Below are 18,009 nucleotides of genomic sequence, written 5' to 3'. Positions count from 1 at the left end.
TTTATTTGACCTTTGGTTAGTACATTTTATAATGGCGATGAGGAAAAATGTTTTTATTTGTAATGATGGAAATTAGTTGTTTTTTTTTCAAAATTCAAAAAAAAAAAGAAATTAGTTGTTTTCCTTTATTTAGACTTTAATTATGTGAGATGTGAATTTCGTTTTAGGTTTAACAACTCAACTAATAAAGTAAGAGTTCATTTCTATTTACATTCACTAGAATTAACCTTTCTTTCATTCTTTAATCAGTTTAATGAGAGATAAAATTCTATTGAAATTTTAAAGTACTTTTATATATTTTTCATGGAAATCTAAGCACATGCACTAACTAAGAGTAATAATAAATTTAACTCATGATACTATAATATTTAATTATATAAAAGATTAACATACTATAAAAATATAGTTATATCTTTTGATGAAAAAATCAAATTGTTATACGCAATTCCAGATTGGCAAATAGTGGAGTGATTGGTGAATGGAATATAGTACTAAACAAGATGGTTTTTCCATAGTTGTGGGTCTTAATATTTGTACTTGAAGTAGATGGTTTCCTTGTTTCTGTGTGTGAACTTTGGTTTTGTTTGCACTTGTAGCCTATTGGCTATTGCCTACGCTACACTGTTCCGTTGCTGAGTAGGTAGCATACTGTTTTGAAGGATGGCTCCTAGCGATATGATTTCATGCATGTCTTTTTAAATTAGGGTGTGTCTTCTGGTTTATGTTAATGGAAACAACAATGATATATACACACCTCATTTTTTAAATATTTTATTTCTACTTCTTTTTGTTTTTATCTTTCTCCTCTTATCATCTATCAAATCTCATACTTTCTTTCTCTTACTTTTTTTTTTCTTCCTATATCTCTCTTCATTCCATCTTTTCCACCTCAAATGAGAGGTGTATAAGTAACATTATTGTAATGGAAATGAAAATAATATTAAAATAAACACATTGAAAATTTGAAATTGAATTGCTATGAGCCTATGACTTGGGAATGCAATACTAGACTAGTACACTTGGAATTAATGAGGGGCCACACGCATCATTTTTTCATGCATTAAATATACAGGTAGCCTTATTCGTGGTTTGCTACTTGCGCCGTTGGCCACGCGGTTTATAACAAGAGGAAAGGTAAACACGTTTTTTTCTACTATTGTTTTCAATTTTTATTGAATAATATCAGAAGTGTGTAATAATGATCATACAAATTCGATAATGATAAAAATGTTAAGAGAATTGTTTTTAGAATTAAATGAGTATTGAGTATGCTCTGTCAGTGTAAAATTTGTTTACACGGAATTCAATTGTATTTCATCGAATCAGAAAATATATTCTTGTTTAAATTAAAATTTAAAATAAATGTAACAAAGTCTACTATATTTTTTTTTATAAGCTAAAGAATTGCATTCAAAAATAGCACAAGGGGTGCTATGACCAAATACATGGAGGAAGAAAAGCAAATGTAACAAATACAATCTCAAGGACAATAGAAAAATAAGGCACTAGTTCCCTGCCACAAAATATCTCGCCCAAGCAATAGCTATACCACGCAAAAACCCGAAAACCAGCAGCCTCAGTAACTCTTAACAATAGCTAGGCCATGAAACTCTCCTACGTGACATACTGTGATTAATTGTCAATGTAAAACTACAATGCATATCCATTAAACTCTTGTTTTTAATGCCAATAGTTTTTGAGTTCTTGTGATGAAAGCAACTAACATCCAAGGCCTAAGCCACTAGATGTTAATTTGATTTGATTTTCAGCTGAAAATCACGTTGAACAAATTTCAAGAATGGGCATTTAGAGGGGGGAAAAGAAATCCAACACCTACCTTAGCGTTCAATTGAATTCAACTTAAAATCAAACAGTCACATAACTAGTAAGTGACAACGAACTGAAGGCATACGCCAACTGATGTCTTGAATCTCTTTCACATTTCACACATTACTTACGAATTCTCATAATAATGAATGCACATTCTCGAATTCCATTACACTACTAGTAAGTGACAACCAAAATGCAAAATTGTATATGATTAAGCAAAAGAACAATTAATATGGGCTCAAGTAAATTTACAAAGTTTCTGGGCCATCCTGATTCGAAGCAGGCCCATTACTACTGGGCTGGGCTTGATTGTTACTTTGCTCATAGAGCTTAACAAGCTCAGGATCCACATTCTCCTCGGGCTCCCAAGTGGGCTGTTCCAAATCAACCCACTTAACCAACAGCTCCAACTTCCCCTCATCCCCAACTCTCCGGCCAACCACCGCCTCCGCCACCGCGTACTCCAGCCCCGCCTCGTAATCCCTCACCAGATCCTCCGCCACAAACCTCGCATTCACCCACTCGTTTCCACCACCGTCCTTCCACCGCACGAGATACTCCAAATTCTCACCCTTCCCCCTCCGCTCCAATATCTCCTCCACCTCCGCGTACTCGAACACCGCCCCTTCCAAAACCCTAACCACCCCTTCCAGCCCCACTCTCCGCCCAAATTGCATCGGGTTCCCCTTCGGCGTCGCATTCAGCAGCTCCCTCGCCAGATCCAACGCCGTCCTCCCGCGTTTATCCTCCACCTCCGGATCCGCGCCCAGCTCCAGCAGCAGCTTCGCCACGCCAGGCCTTACATACCCCGCCGCCATGTGCAGCGCCGCCATCCCACCGGCGTTGTCGCGGTGGTCGATGTTCGCGCCGGCTTCTGCTAGCACCTTCACGCAGGGCTCTGAGCCGAGTCCAGCGACGAAGAGGAGTGCGGTGCGGCCTTCGGTGTCAACAGCGTCGACGTCGCGGTCATCGCCGGTGTCTAGGATGTTTTTAAGCGCGGCCTCGTCGGCTTTCCTTGCGGCGGTCCACCAGGGGGTTTCGTACTCGGCGAGGACGTCGTTTGCGATGAAATCAGCGGGGACCCAGGACGGCGCGTGGCCGTCTTTCCACTCGATGAGATACTCCATGGCGGTGGCGTCGGGAAGGGCTCTGCTGCCGATGATTCGTTTGACTTCGCCGTAGGATTCATCTTCTTGAGCAGTGTCATTGGGGGCTTCCTGCTGGTTTTGGAGTGCGGCGGAGATGGCGGGGAAGTGAAGGGGTTTGCGGCGGCGGATGGGGAGAGATTGGCGGTGGTGGGGAAAGAGGAAGTTGGGGTTTGGAGGTGGTTTGAATTTGAGGTGAGAAGAAGAAGAAGGTTTGGTGAGGAAAACAGCTTCCATAACTTAACTAAAAATGAAGAGTGTGTGTGTGTGTTGCTGTGTTTGTGGTTTTGATAATTTGTTGAACATGTGGCAGCTGAGAGAGATGGAATGGAGAGTTGAGTTTACAGGATAAGGAATCACATCCACTTTGTGGTTACGATTGATTGAATGTGTTTTGTTTTTTTCTCTACACTTCACTTTTGCAATACACTTTGGATATTGGCGCCAATGAAAACATTGCATGCCCTTTTACCGGAACAAGTCTGGTAGATTCCAAGGACAATCTCTATTAACTTATGAAGTATTCGTTTCCAAGTTAGAAGTTCATGTGAAAACACATTTGTTTTCGCCGGGTTCGCCACCCATTAAGACATCTCAGCCACGATGAGGATATCTCAATCGATTTTAAAAGCATGCACTAAAGCATTTGTCATAAGGTCAGGTTGAATGACTCAAGAAGAAATATCTCGTCTGGCAATGTTTTGCTTGTACATTCGAGGACCAAGACCAATGAGAAAGGGCATGCGGCTAAGCAGTGGCGGAACCAGAAATTTTGGGAAGCCTGGGCACATTTTAAAAGCCAAATTCACAGACTACAATATATAAATAGTTATAAACCACATATCCAAGAAGTCAATACAAGATAAAAAAATATGGAACATATCAATAGTGCGCTAAGTAAAATCACGGGGCAAATGCATTCTCCGAGTCTTCTTTGCGGCAAATGTTCGAAGAATATCATCATCATTAAGTGATTTAAATATCTCCCGCTCGGTGTAACATATCATCAAGTCATTGAACCACTCATCGTTGATCTTGTTGCGCAATATGGACTTGATAATCTTCATTGCTGAAAAAGCTCTTTCAACAGATGCTGTCGACACCGGCAATATCAAAGCCAACTCAATAAGTCTGTAGACCAATGGAAATATTAAATGTTTCTCAGTTTGAACCATCTTCATAGCCAAACTTGCAACATTATCACAAGTAGAAAAGGAAGCATGACTTTTCACTTGAAGTATATAAGTGGCAAGTTGCTCCTTTATTGTTCCACGGTCATCATCAGAAAAGTCAGCATGATAAATATTAGCAAGATGAGCAAGCTTATCAACATTAAACATAGAGAAAGAGTTTTTGGGGTCAAGACATGAGAAGCAATCAAGCACATTATTAGTTCCTTCACTAAAGCATTGGACCCTTCAATATATATGCCCTTTTCACTTCATCTTGAATATTCGGAGCATACTCGTTAATTTGTTTCCTACGACCTGGATCACGCACAATCTCATTTGGATTAAACTCATTGGCTGCATTTGGCGGTGGTTCTACTTCGATCTCCGGTTGCACAACATTCACATTCTCAACACTTGCTTTAGCAACCAAAAACTTCCTCATCTCTAAAATTTAATGGTCTAAAAAAGCAACAAAGAAAAACATAATTAGAAATTAGTATCAATGCACATTCTAATTTCCATAGCTTTGAAAAGCACAATTTAATACTAAGCACTTATGCCCTTACGCACTAGTAGTTGTAACATAAAAAATTCATGATAGTAAAGACATTACACAAAGTGCATTACATTATGTGGAGTGTGGAGTAGTACATCCTATAATGATATTTTTCACCTTTATATCTTTTTCATCCTATAATGAATAATGAATAATGAATGTGTATATATTACAGCACTAGCTTTTCAAATTCAAATTCACTCTATGCACTACAGCACTAGCACAAGCAAATTCAAATTACTCTATGCACTACAACTTGTAACTTGTAACATTAACAATTACAGATTGCCATGTGCTACTAATATATAAATCATAAATGCCACATGCCCACATTAGAATGCATTGATGGTCGATGGATAATCTCAAGTGGTCCAAAAAGTCATCATCTTCATCTTTAATTCTGATCCTTTCAATTATTGTTACATAAAAAATCCCAATCCTCTTATTTTTTTCCCCTTTCACTCACTCTGTCTCTCTCAAACTCTCACACAGTCACACCCACGCCTCACTCTCTGTCTCTCATCTCTCTCAAGTCTCAACTCTCAAACTCCTACAACCCCTCACATAATACATGAACATCATGTCATCATCCATTCCTCCTCTTTCTTTAACTCACTCTCTGTCTCTCTCACTGGCCACCGACCCACGCCTCACTCACTCTCACCTAGCGACCAGCGTCTCAGACTCTCAAGTCTCAACCCACATACAATCGATCAACACTTCAAGTGTTCAACAGAGCTAGGGCCAGACCAAAGCCAGAGTACAGGAAGCAAGTAATTGATGGAGTAAGCAAGCTTTACCTGAGAGGCTGAGACTGAGAGTGAGAGAAAGAAAGAGATCTGGTGAAGGGAGCAAGCAATTGATCTTGATTCTTCTTCAGTAGTGTAGGGAGCAATTGATGGAGCAACATTCATCGATCGGATTACTGGATTAGGGAGTTAGGGTTCCTTACTTTCCCTTTTCTTTTTCTAAAAAGACTTGTAATTTGTGTTTTTATCATTAAGCCCCTTAACTTTCCCTTTCCTTATAAATTTTGCCTTTTCACACTTTTTTTTTGGGCCAAAAAACTGACCTGGTCCAAAGAATTTTTTTTTTTTTATTTGAGGTAGGGCAATGGACCTACCAAGCCAGGTGGTAGGTCCGCCACTGCGGCTAAGGACCACCTGCCAAAGAAGGCTACCCTATAAATACAAGTTTTATGGTTTATAACTAGGGATGGCAACGGGTAGGATCGGACACGAGTTTTACAATTACCAAACTCAAACCCAAATCCCAGAACCCAAACCCAAACACAAACCCTTATGGGCGATAAAATGAAATCCATGCCCAAATCCATTGGGTTTCGGATTTACCCGAAACCCAAACCCAAGCCCATTAGTTACGTAGCAACTCAATCCAGAACTTACTTTCATATAAAAAAAAGTGAAATTCATATAAAGAAAAAAAAACAAATACTATTCATCATCCTCATCCATCACTAAAGTGAGACAACAATAATTTAAAGTTTACTTTCTCAAACATACAAAAGTACAATTAATCATCAAACACTAAGAACAAAGTTTATAAATATATATATATATATATATATATATATATATATATATATATATGTATGAGGGTTTTTTTTGTAATTTTATGTTTCAGGTATCTTTGGGTTCGGGTTTGGGCGGGTATGGGCACGGATTTAACTAATACCAAATCCAAACCCATAAATGGCTACAGGAACGGGTAAAACCCAAACCCAAACCCAAATCCAGTCAACTCGGATTTTGCCCGTCAAATCGGATCGGGTTCGGGCGGGTACCTATGGTTTTGGGCAAAATTGTCATCCCTATTTATAACACATTATTCATCCTTATCATTTACATGAGTTATAACTGAGTTTCTGAAACTCCCTCTCAACTCATACACTAATTTGATTGTTGAAATGTTTTCTTGCATGTAATCCTCGTTGTTTGTGGAACTTGGAGCTCTATTGTGTCCTTCCAAGTTCCAACGACATTCATCTAAGATTTGTTCAGTTTTACTTTAAGGTAAGAATTAACTCATTTCATTGAATTCTGATTATTATGTGAATACAGAAGCTGAAGGCAGCAGCACTACTTTCTACGCACAATTCCCAGCCTCAAGGAAGCGTAAGCCCAAATACTAATATTTTTGTCAGCGGCCCAGTTCCTTTAAATTCGTGAAAAGCTACTCGAAGCAGAGCCAGAGTGAAGCCCAAACCGGCCTGGTTTGATATGGGCGAACGTAGTTGTTATGTAATTGGGCTAACTAATATTCTGTACTTAATGGGCCGGGTCACCCATGATCCTTCCGGATTAAAAACCCAAGCTATAAATAAAGGCACCACCCAAGCGGTGGGGGGACCCTATCATTTTTACACATTTTTACTTATCTTGTTTACTTTGTGTTCGCTCTCTATTTCGATTAGCCCGCTCAGTGGTTCCATACCGGAACATTGGCGCCCACCGTGGGGCCGAAGGATACTTTCCTAGGCTTCAATTTTCACCGCAATGGTGACTCGATCCGGGGCGAACGGAGAGAGGAATCATGTTCAACAAAATAATGTTCCTCCCGATGTTCTTCAGCGGATCATGGACGATCTCAATGAACTTCGTCAACATAATCAACAGTTACAGAATCAACTTACTGATATCAATCAGACTCAGGGTTTACGAGAGGGCGATCGAAGAATGGCTGAGACGGTGGTGGACTTTCAACCTTTTACAGAGGAAATAGCGAACACTGCCGTCCCAGACAATTTAAAGACATTGAAACTTGACTCTTACTATGGCGATTCAGATCCAAAGGACCATTTAGTGTATTTCAACACGAAAATGGTCATTGTAGGCGCATCAGACGCGTTGAAGTGCAAAATGTTGCCATCAACTTTTAAGAAATCGGCGATGATTTGGTTTACAACTCTACCGTCAAGGTCAATTGTCAATTTCACTGAATTATCTACAAAGTTCTTGTCTCAGTTTTCTACCAGTCGTGCACAAAAAGTAACTCCGGCGACATTATTTAATGTTCGTCAAGGACCAAATGAGACTTTGCAGTCTTACATGGGGCGTTTCAATCAATTATCTGTTCATTTGGAGGATAAAATGCCAGAAATTTGCATTGCAGCTTTTGAATTGGGCTTGAAGCCGGGTGGTTTGAACAGTAATTTGAGTAGAAAACCTGTGGAGACAATGGTGCATTTGCGCGAAAGGGTACAAGGATACATCAGGGAGGAGCAGAGTGATCGGATCAAGAACAACCGCCCGAATGCAGCGGTTCCAGGGCAGAAACAGCAGTTTGAGACGAAGAAGGGAGCGGTTGCAGATCAATATTCGAAGGGATGGACCGAACGTGGCAACGCAGGGTATAACAATCGTAACCGTTATGACGGACGATTTGAGAATCGTTCTAATTTAAAAAATCGTGCTCAACCGTATGGAGTGCGTGGGCCAGGACATTCGATGACGTGGACTCGGAACCAAAATGATCGTCCAGTTCCATTGGCGGTTAATTTGACTGAAGCTTTGCACACATGTCTGGAGGCGAATGTTATTCGTTTTCCGCGACAGCCAAAGCCGTCAACGGGTTATGTAGATAAGAAGAAGTGGTGTGGGTATCACAGGATTTCAGGACACAATACTGATGACTGTTTTACTTTGAAGAAGGAGATTGATAAATTGATAAAGGCTGGGTATATGAAGCAGCTTGAAGGGCGAAGCAATTCAGATGAAGCAGGAACTTCAACAAGACGAACCGAAGATGGAAAAGAGATTGAGGAAGATGGTCAAGATAGGCAGTCAGATGGAAAAGCAAAGGGGCGAATTCATTCTATTTTTGGTGGATTTCGTGGCGGAGGAATGACTAACTCAGCTCGTAAGAGGTACGTTCATTCTATTAATGCTGTTTACTCTAACGATTGGGGAAGTTGGGCAACCAATCAACCCGATATAACGTTTACTATGCGAGATTTTGAGGGAGTACAACCTCACGAAGACGATCCAATTGTTGTAATGCTGAGGATTGCGGATTATGAAATTGAGAGGGTACTTTTGGATCAAGGAAGCTCAGCGGATTTGATTTATGGTGACGCTTTTGAAAAGTTGGGGCTCAGTGAATCTGATTTATTGCCTTATGATGGTTCTTTAGTGGGTTTTTCTGGAGAAAAAGTATTTGTTCGAGGATATGTGGAATTGAAGACTGTTTTTGGAGAAGGGAAGAGTGCGGAGGCATTTGCTATTAAGTTTTTGGTAGTAAAGTGTACTTCACCGTACAATGTACTTATTGGGAGGCCATCACTAAACAGACTGGGGGCGATCATTTCTACAAGACATTTAACGGCGAAGTATCCATTGAGTAAAGGAGGAGTTGGAATTTTAAAGGCTGATCAAATGGTTGCTCGAAAGTGTTATTCAGAAAGCTTCAAGCAGTATGGGCACATGGGTAAGAAGGCAGTGAAAGAGGGGCATCGGGTCTATGAGGTGGATTTAGAACAATCAGAAATTATTTTGGATCCTCGAGAGGGATTTAGTGAGCACAAGATGAAATCAGAAGAGGAAACTAAGGCGATCCAGATTGGGGAGCGAAACTTGAAAGTTGGTGTCAATTTAACTACAAGTCAGGAAAACAGGTTAGTAAAGTTATTATCTGAGAATATGGATTTGTTCGCATGGAGTGCAAGGGATTTACCAGGAACTGATCTGGAATTTATGTCGCAAATTGGCTTTAAATCCCGGGGCGAAACCTATTGTTCAGTTTAAAAGAAAGATGGGCGAAGAAAAGGCAGAGGCTGTGAAGGTGGAAACAAATAAGTTACTGGAAGCTGGATTTATTAGGGAGGTAAAGTATCCAACTTGGTTGGCGAATGTTGTTATGGTGAAGAAGGCTAATGGAAAGTGGCGAATGTGCACGGATTATACAGATTTGAACAAACACTGTCCTAAGGATTCTTATCCTTTACCAAATATTGATAAGCTTGTTGATAGGGCATCAGGGTTCGGAATGCTTAGCCTCATGGATGCATATTCAGGGTATCACCAGATAAGAATGTACCAGCCCGATGAGGAGAAGACAGCTTTTATGACAAATCAGGCGAACTATTGTTATCAGAATATGCCGTTTGGGTTGAAGAATGCGGGAGCAACATATCAAAGGTTGATGGATAAGGTGTTTGACAAGCAGGTGGGGCGGAACATGGAGATTTATGTAGACGACATGGTGGTCAAGTCAGAGGAAATGATGGCACATTGTTCTGATCTCGAAGAAGCTTTTGGCGAATTAAGAAAGCATAACATGAGACTTAATCCAGAAAAGTGTTCGTTTGGAATTCAAAGTGGAAAGTTTTTGGGTTTCATGATCACTAGGAGAGGAATTGAGGCGAATCCTGATAAGTGCAAGGCGATACTTGATATGCAGAGTCCAGCTTCAGTTAAAGATGTGCAGAAATTAACAGGAAGAATAGCGGCTTTGTCCAGGTTTCTTCCGTGTTCTGGGGAAAAATCAGCACCATTTTTTCAATGCTTAAGGAAGAACAAAACTTTTCATTGGACTGAAGAATGTGAGAAGGCGTTCCAAAGTTTGAAGGATCATTTATCCAGGCCACCAATTTTAGCCAAACCAGTTCCAGGTATTTCATTATCAATGTTTATTTCCATTTCTGATAATGCAGTTAGTTCAGTTTTGTTGCAAGAAAGTAAAGATGATGTGAGGATCATATATTTTGTGAGTCATGCTCTTCAAGGAGCTGAAGTTAGATAGCAAAAAATTGAAAAGGCTGCGTTAGCTTTAATCATCTCCGCCAGGAAATTAAGACCTTATTTTCAAGGCTTTCCAATTGTGGTAAAAACAGATTTGCCACTTCGTCAAGTTTTGCAAAAGCCTGATCTGGCTGGAAGAATGGTTTCCTGGGCTGTTGAGTTGTCGGAATTTGAAATCACGTTTGATAAGAAAGGTCTGGTTAAAGCACAGGTATTGGTGGATTTTGTCAATGAAATGTCTTCCTGTGAGAAAAATATGGAAGTTGGTGAATGGAGTTTGTCTGTAGATTGTTCGTCTAACGTCAAGGGCAGTGGAGCTGGAATCATTTTAGAAGGGCCAGGTGGCGTGACAGTTGAGCAGTCACTCAAGTTTGACTTTAAAGCAAGCAATAATCAGGCAGAGTATGAAGCTATAATTGCAGGGCTGAAGTTGGCGATCGAGATGGGAGTCAAGAGCATAATAATTAAAACAGATTCTCAGATAGTTTCCAGACAAATTCAGGGTGAATATCAGGCGAGGGACGCACAGCTGGCTAAGTATTTATTGAAAGCTCAAGGATTGATAAAGCAGATAGGCATAGTGCAGGTCAATTATGTTCCGCGCGAGGAGAATACAAGGGCAGATATTCTATCAAAGTTAGCAAGCACCAAGAAGCCGGGAAACAATAAATCAGTCATCCAGGAAGTTTTAAGCAGCCCAAGTATCGAAGAAGATGAGACAATGATGGTGTTAACTTTAGCGGATTCAGATTGGATAGGGCGTATCAAAAAGTGTTTGGAGGCAGAAGGTTCTGATGTGCTGACATTTTCTAAGGATCAAATTCGCGAGGCAAGTCGTTACACATTGTTAGGCGGTCAATTGTACAGAAGAGGGATTGGAATACCTTTATTGAGATGTGTTTCCAAGGATGAGGCGGAAAGAATCATGTTTGAGGTTCACGAAGGTGTGTGCGCAAGTCATGTTGGGGGAAGATCTTTGGCGGCGAAAGTGCTCAGAGCAGGGTTCTATTGGCCAACTTTACGAGGGGATTGTATGGAGTATGTGAAGAAGTGTGGTAAGTGTCAAATTTATGCAGATTTACATAAGGCGCCGCCTGAGACTCTTAGCTCAATAAGTTCATCGTGGCCATTTGCAATGTGGGGAGTAGATATTCTGGGACCGTTCACTCCGGCAGGTTCTCAGATCAGGTTTATTTTGGTTGCGGTAGACTATTTTACTAAGTGGATTGAGGCGGAATCAATGGCGAAAATAACAGCAGAAAAAGTCAAAAAGTTTTATTGGAGAAAGTTGGTTTGCAGATTTGGCGTTCCAGCAACTATCGTCTCAGATAATGGAACACAGTTCACTAGCAGGAGTGTGAAGGATTTTTGTGAAGGAATGGGAATTGAGATGCGTTTCGCCTCAGTTGAGCATCCTCAGACAAATGGTCAAGTAGAGTCAGCGAATAAAGTCATTCTCAATGGAATTAGAAAGCGCCTAGACGAAGCTAAAGGATTGTGGGCTGAAGAGTTGATCACGGTCATTTGGGCGTACAATACTACTCCTCAATCAACTACTGGCGAATCGCCTTTTAAGTTGACTTACGGGGTAGATGCTATGATCCCAGCAGAATTGCAAGATGTAACTTTCAGGGTGGCGACTTATAATGAAGAGCAGAACGACATGAATAGATTGGTTGATCTCAATTTAGCAGAGGAAACGCAAGCAGAAGTTCGTTTGAGGCAAGCAATGGTAAAACAGAGGTCCGAAAGGCGATACAATTCTAGAGTGGTTCCGAGGCAAATGAAAGTTGGTGATTTGGTTCTCCGTAGGAAGGCGAAGGGGCCTGATGATTCGAAGTTATCACCTAATTGGGAAGGACCTTACAGGATTCTGCGAGAGCTTGGTCAAGGGGCGTATCATTTGGAAGAGTTATCGGGGCGAAGGGTCCCAAGGGCTTGGAACGCACAGCATCTCCGTTACTATTACAGTTGAAGTGCAGGGTGGTTCGTTCAGTTGGTTTTGTGTTGTACAGTTTGGTTCAATGTATGTCAGTTTGGTTCAGTGTATGTTTGTCCAAGACTACGTTTCGTTGTTTCAGTTTGTGTGTGTTGAAGTTATGTTTGTTGGTTGTACCGTTTGAGACTATGTTTGTTATGTATGACTAAATTTGATGCACTCTTTTCTCTACCCCAAGCGGGAGAGTTTTTAACGAGGCATCAATTATTAATGAATAACAGGTATGCACTCTTTTCTCTACCCCAGGCGGGAGAGTTTTTAACGAGGCATAACCTTTTTAAATGATCAAGGGCGCATCATTTTATTTATTTCTTTTACCCATAGCGGAAACTTATCAACTAAGGTCTATCAATTGGGCGACGTGAGACAATTGAGAAAAAAGTAAGTCTCTTAAAACAAGAGCATTCGACCACGAATTCATAAGCACAGTCTTAAATTGGATTTAAGCTTGTCCAAACTAAGCACAAGTCTCCACGCGAGCATACTAATGAAATCAAATATTTTGACTTTGATTTCCATGAGTAACTATGTCAAAAATGAAAAATTTGACTAAGTTATGTACACAAAGGCCTTATGATTCCAAAGTAGTTGATTAAGTTTAAACTTTAAAACATTTAAAGAGATTCACTCAAGAGTATTTTACTATGTACAGTAAAATGAGAGGGTAACGTACTCAACTAAATGACGAGGGCGGACTGAATTTGGTGAAAGGTTAGTAAATGTCATTTGTGTTAAGTTATATGTTTAAGTTATGTGCTAACTTGAATAACTAAGTGAAGTTTTGCTTATATTTTCTAGTTATATGATAACTTAGATGATTAAGTAAAGTTATGCTTAGTTATAGAATTAGTTTCTGCGATAGTTGTTTGGGGTGAATTAGGGATAATGTTATTACAGAAGTTATGAAATTTTAGATTTTAGGCGAAGAAATTAAGACATATGTGGTTTTTTAGGCGAAACAAGTAAAATGTGAAGTACTCATGTAAATGCTGAAAGGAAATTCATTACGTTAAGGGAAAAGTTCAGTACATAAAAGCGAAGAAAGAAAGGGACGAAAATTAAAGAGACCGGAGGTCTTTTACATAGCTTGATAAAAAGGAAAAGGAAATAAGACTTGTCATTAATGGTTTTCTCCCTCTCCTTCTTTGGTGTTGACATTTTCTTCTTCATTCTTGTCTTCTTTTTCTTCTTCTTCTTCTTCTTCCTATTCTCCTTCCCCATCCGCGTTATCCGGGCTGATCAGTTTTCCGTCCACGATACGAGCATAGGGGTTTGAACCCTCCAAGTTGATAGCCAGGTCAGGATTGAGAAAAGTGATTTGATCTTTCGCCTTGGCGAAACCAGCTTCAAATTGTTCTAAGATAGAATATTTTAGTTCGGCCACCTCAGTTTTCAAGTTGGAATTTTCTTCTAAAACTTGGTTGTGGACAGTAGTCAGTTGGGTAAGGTCAGCTTTTATCTTCTCATTTTCTCCAGTCACTGTTTGAATGGACGTGTTGTTTTCCTCAATAGTTTTCTTCAAGTTTCCAACCTCCGAAGCCAGATCCGCGACTTTCTTGTCAGTAGCCTTTTTGGATTTTTCCAAAAGCTTCAATGTGGCTCTCATCTTCTCAACTTCTTTTTCTTTTTCTTCGATGAGCTTGGCGCTTGAAAGGCCATCAAATCCAGCAGATTCAAGATCAATCATCTTGGAAATTGCTGCAATTTCCAAACCTTTCGTCATCATGGCTTGACAAGCCTCCCTCAATCCGATCTTCCTCATTTTTTCACGGTCCGCCTCAAAAACCAAATTTGTTTCCACCAAAGAGTTGAAGTCAATCTTCAAGTCCCATAGTGAGGTTACTTCGTGGAAGTTAACTCTTCAAACTCTTTTAACAGATTCTTCCATCATGGGGGCGGAGCGCTTGATGAACAGCCTTTGTTCATTTCGGTAGCAGCACTTTTGTTCATAAATTGATCAAGAGAGGTTTGATTGGGAGTCTTGTTTTTGGCCGAAGCAGTTTCGTCAGTCCTCTTCTTTTTCTTGGAAGGGCGGTCAGTTTCAGTGCCGGAATGACTTGTGTTTTGTTCAGCGATGGATCTCGCCGGATTTCTTTTCTCGCGAGCAGCTTGTTGCTCACGGCGGAAACGGAGGATGTCATCTTCTGATAGGCGAGCCATTCTTGCTGTAATATATAAAAAGAAACAGTGTTAGAGAAAAAGAGAAGTTTGTAGGAATATCATAAGAAGAATGTAAGTTAGGATGCCTTACCAATGTATGCGCCCACATCATTTTTAGAAAGGGCGTCCATAAAGTCTGTAAGGTGTAATCCTAAGCCAGATAGAAATTGGCATTCTACACGTTCTTCTGGAGTCAAGGCGTCATCAGAAATCTTGATGATAACTTCGTACCGGTTCGTCCAGTAAAATGGGAACCGAGGACTTCCGTCATCATAATAAAAGATGTCTTTGCAGGGTTCAGATTCACGAAGTTTAAAAAATTTTGCTTTGAAGTGTTTATAGTGGCTTTTGAAAAGGGTGAACAGTCCTAGACCCCTAGCGGTAGCAAGCGAAACATATTCCCCTCTAACGTTTCGCCCACAAGTTTCAAAGAAGTAGAAAAATTTATTGCTAGTGGGTTGGATTTGCAAAGTGTGGCACAAGACCTCAAAGGCTTTTACGTAAGCCCAAGCATTACCATGAAGCTGGGTAGGGGCTACGTTCAGGAGAGTCAGGATAGAGCAGGTAAAATCTGAGAAGGGTAGAGTATATTTTAGATAAGAAAACAGGTTTTCAAAGAGAAAAGTGAAGTTTCGCCCCTGTTCATCTTTTTTCCCGAAACAACATGGTTTGTCAGGGGCACAGGGTAATATATCTAAGTGGGCATCTAGTCCGTCTTTTCTAAAATTATACTTAGTGATTAAATTTATAACAGCCTTAAGAGTGTTAATTTTAGAGAATTGTTTCTTGATTTTACTAGAGACCCATAGAGAGTCTGCAGGAGTTGGAGCACTAGGAGTAGAGATTTCTCTACGAGTACGTTTAGTAGTCATTTTTCTGATCCTGAAAATGAAATTTTAGAAGTATGAGATGAGATGGAGAAGGAATTTAGGAGTGAATTCTGGGTTATTCAAACTGGAGATTTCTGGGTAAAGAAATAGGTTTTATGCATAATGTTGAAAGTAGAAGTAAGATACAGAAATTTCAAACAAGAAAAGAGGAAAGAGAGTTACCTGGGAAAAATGGGGCTTGAGCAAGTTCTGGATTAGGGAGTTCTAGGATGTAGCGAGAGAGCACCAAGGTTGAGGAAGCAACGAAGTTAAAAAGAATTTTTGTTTTGGTGTATGGTGAAGGTAGAAAGCACAGGTAAGAGTAAAGTGAAAATAGGAGACTTTATATAGAAAGGGGGATGAAGGTGAAAGGGTGAGTTGAAGGAGGAGTGGTCGCGTGGTTTCACACGCGCATTTAAAGCGCATGGTTTGACGATTGGACAGAAGTGACGTTTCAGTCTGAAAAGTTTTGAATGTGAAAGGAGATGACTGTTGAGGATTTTGAATTTCAAGGGGCATATTGGTCCGGAAGAGGGAGCATGTGAGGGAGTGTATTTAATTTCCATGATTCAAAGAGGGCATATCGGTATGACAACTTTAGGAAAGGGTGTGAGTTTTCATATGTGGATTTTGTGTATGATTTACGATATCAATTACATTTATTTCTTTCTTAATGATTGTGTTAGTGGAGCAGTGCCAAAACGTAGCTCCAAGTTCCTAGATATATGCAAAATATTTGGTGGATATATTTATGACAGGGGAAGTAATGATGATCTTGGAAATTTGATATGATAAGTGCAAGTGAAACGACAGCTGAATGGACTCGACAGCTGGGTTCAGCGCATCAAAAGAGACAAGGGAAGAGTTAGATTAATTTGGTCATTATTTATTTTGTATAACAAAAATTTAGTTTGTTTGCCCATTTTACTTTGCGTTTTGTTTATGTGATAATCGACATAACAGTTGTGGGCTTCATAAAGACACTCTCGCCTTATTTTAAGCCTCAGTGTCTTGTGGGCTTGTGGTTTGATATGGGCGAACGTAGTTGTTATGTAATTGGGCTAACTAATATTCTGTACTTAATGGGCCTGGTCACCCATGATCCTTCCGGATTAAAAACCCAAGCTATAAATAAAGGCACCACCCAAGCGGTGGGGGGACCCTATCATTTTTACACATTTTTACTTATCTTGTTTACTTTGTGTTCGCTCTCTATTTCGATTAGCCCGCTCAGTGGTTCCATACCGGAACACAGCCCTAAGTTTATTTGAAGTCTTGCTCTCATGAATCAGTATTTTGACAACAACAAAAAAAACTCTCATGAATCAATATATAACTATATATTGTCCCAAAAACAAAATCAGTAGATTAATTTACAATTATCAGCATAAAGAAAGTTAGTAATTGGAATCTTTCAGAAGCTACAAAGTACAAACCTTATGTATGGACATTTTCTCGTTGATCCGCCTGGTACGGTTCAACCAAGGTATTCAAAATAATAAAAATCAACAAATTAAAGCAAATAAAAATAAATAAATAATATAGTAAAAGTGTCAACTATATAGTCACTTGTCCAAGTTGCAGGTTGCAGCATGTGAAAGCGAGTCATGTTCGCATGTGATTCATTTCAAATTAACTAATGATATCACCTATATACCAATCACAAAAAGTCATGAACTAAATGAAATGAAGTACTATATGAAATTTTTAATTCGTATACACAAAATTGTCAAATTCACCAGGTTGGCTTTAAACAGTCAACAAACCCATCAAACTGTCCAAAAATCCACTAGTCCCATGAAGCTTCCAGGTTCAGATCCTCATTCCTTCCAACTCCAATCACAAGAGGAGCCAAACAGCAATCATAGATTAGAATGTTTTAGAAGCGACAAAGCCATGATCATTGTTTCCGCGTACAATTATCAATACCATTGTTTAAAACGTCAAAAAAGTTAACAAAATCATTTGTTTAAGGAAGAAATTAGACACCGCGTGTCGCGTCAGAAATCGCGGCTACATAATAATTCTTCATTCCAGCCAAAACATAGCACATTGCAAACTGGATTCAGCGTAGTAAAATTGCCACACGCAGTCACCGCTTCAACTTCCCATTCCCACACACTTCCCACCGATTTAATTTATTCACTACGCAACTAACCAGTAACCAATTTCATTTGATTTTTATAATGTTGGACAATTATGAGACTAATCATCTCGAGTCTTACATATTAAAATAAGTGAGTATGTTTTTCTTAATTGATTATTTTTCATACACACAATCTAAAAATTAAACTCTCAACTAAATATTTCAGAAGCTCAACTATCTACGAGCTATGCTACTAGACCTTGTTTATTTCATTAACTTTTCAATCTTTTTATTTTGATTTTTCTCTCCCTTATCAGTATCATAAATAAAATAAACAACAACCCCTTTCATGCGTCTATCATTATTATATTCAATTGCCTGGGAGGCTTGCAACCTTCCACTATTCCGCTCTTTCATGTATATAAATGTTGTC

The 18,009-nt window shown here is 39.6% G+C and overlaps 2 protein-coding genes across 2 annotated transcripts; one reads left to right on the top strand and one right to left on the bottom strand.

Moving 5' to 3' along the window:
• Positions 1-1,923: 1,923 nt before the first annotated feature.
• LOC130747727 (signal recognition particle 43 kDa protein, chloroplastic) lies at positions 1,924-3,428 on the bottom strand. The gene has a single exon (XM_057600741.1). The coding sequence runs from the start codon at positions 3,210-3,212 to the stop codon at positions 2,079-2,081; it is 1,134 nt and encodes a 377-aa protein (XP_057456724.1). The 5' UTR covers positions 3,213-3,428; the 3' UTR covers positions 1,924-2,078.
• Positions 3,429-5,023: 1,595 nt separating this feature from the next.
• LOC130745080 (uncharacterized) lies at positions 5,024-9,769 on the top strand. The gene is made up of 3 exons (XM_057597224.1): positions 5,024-5,640; positions 6,785-8,157; positions 9,736-9,769. The coding sequence occupies exons 2-3, from the start codon at positions 7,220-7,222 to the stop codon at positions 9,767-9,769; spliced, it is 972 nt and encodes a 323-aa protein (XP_057453207.1). The 5' UTR covers positions 5,024-5,640; positions 6,785-7,219.
• Positions 9,770-18,009: the final 8,240 nt, after the last annotated feature.

The sequence above is a fragment of the Lotus japonicus genome, chromosome 3, assembly GCF_012489685.1.
Source record: "Lotus japonicus ecotype B-129 chromosome 3, LjGifu_v1.2".
Classification (NCBI taxonomy): domain Eukaryota; kingdom Viridiplantae; phylum Streptophyta; class Magnoliopsida; order Fabales; family Fabaceae; genus Lotus; species Lotus japonicus.
Note: the sequence above shows the minus strand (reverse complement) of the source record. Positions and strands in the feature narration are given on the sequence as shown.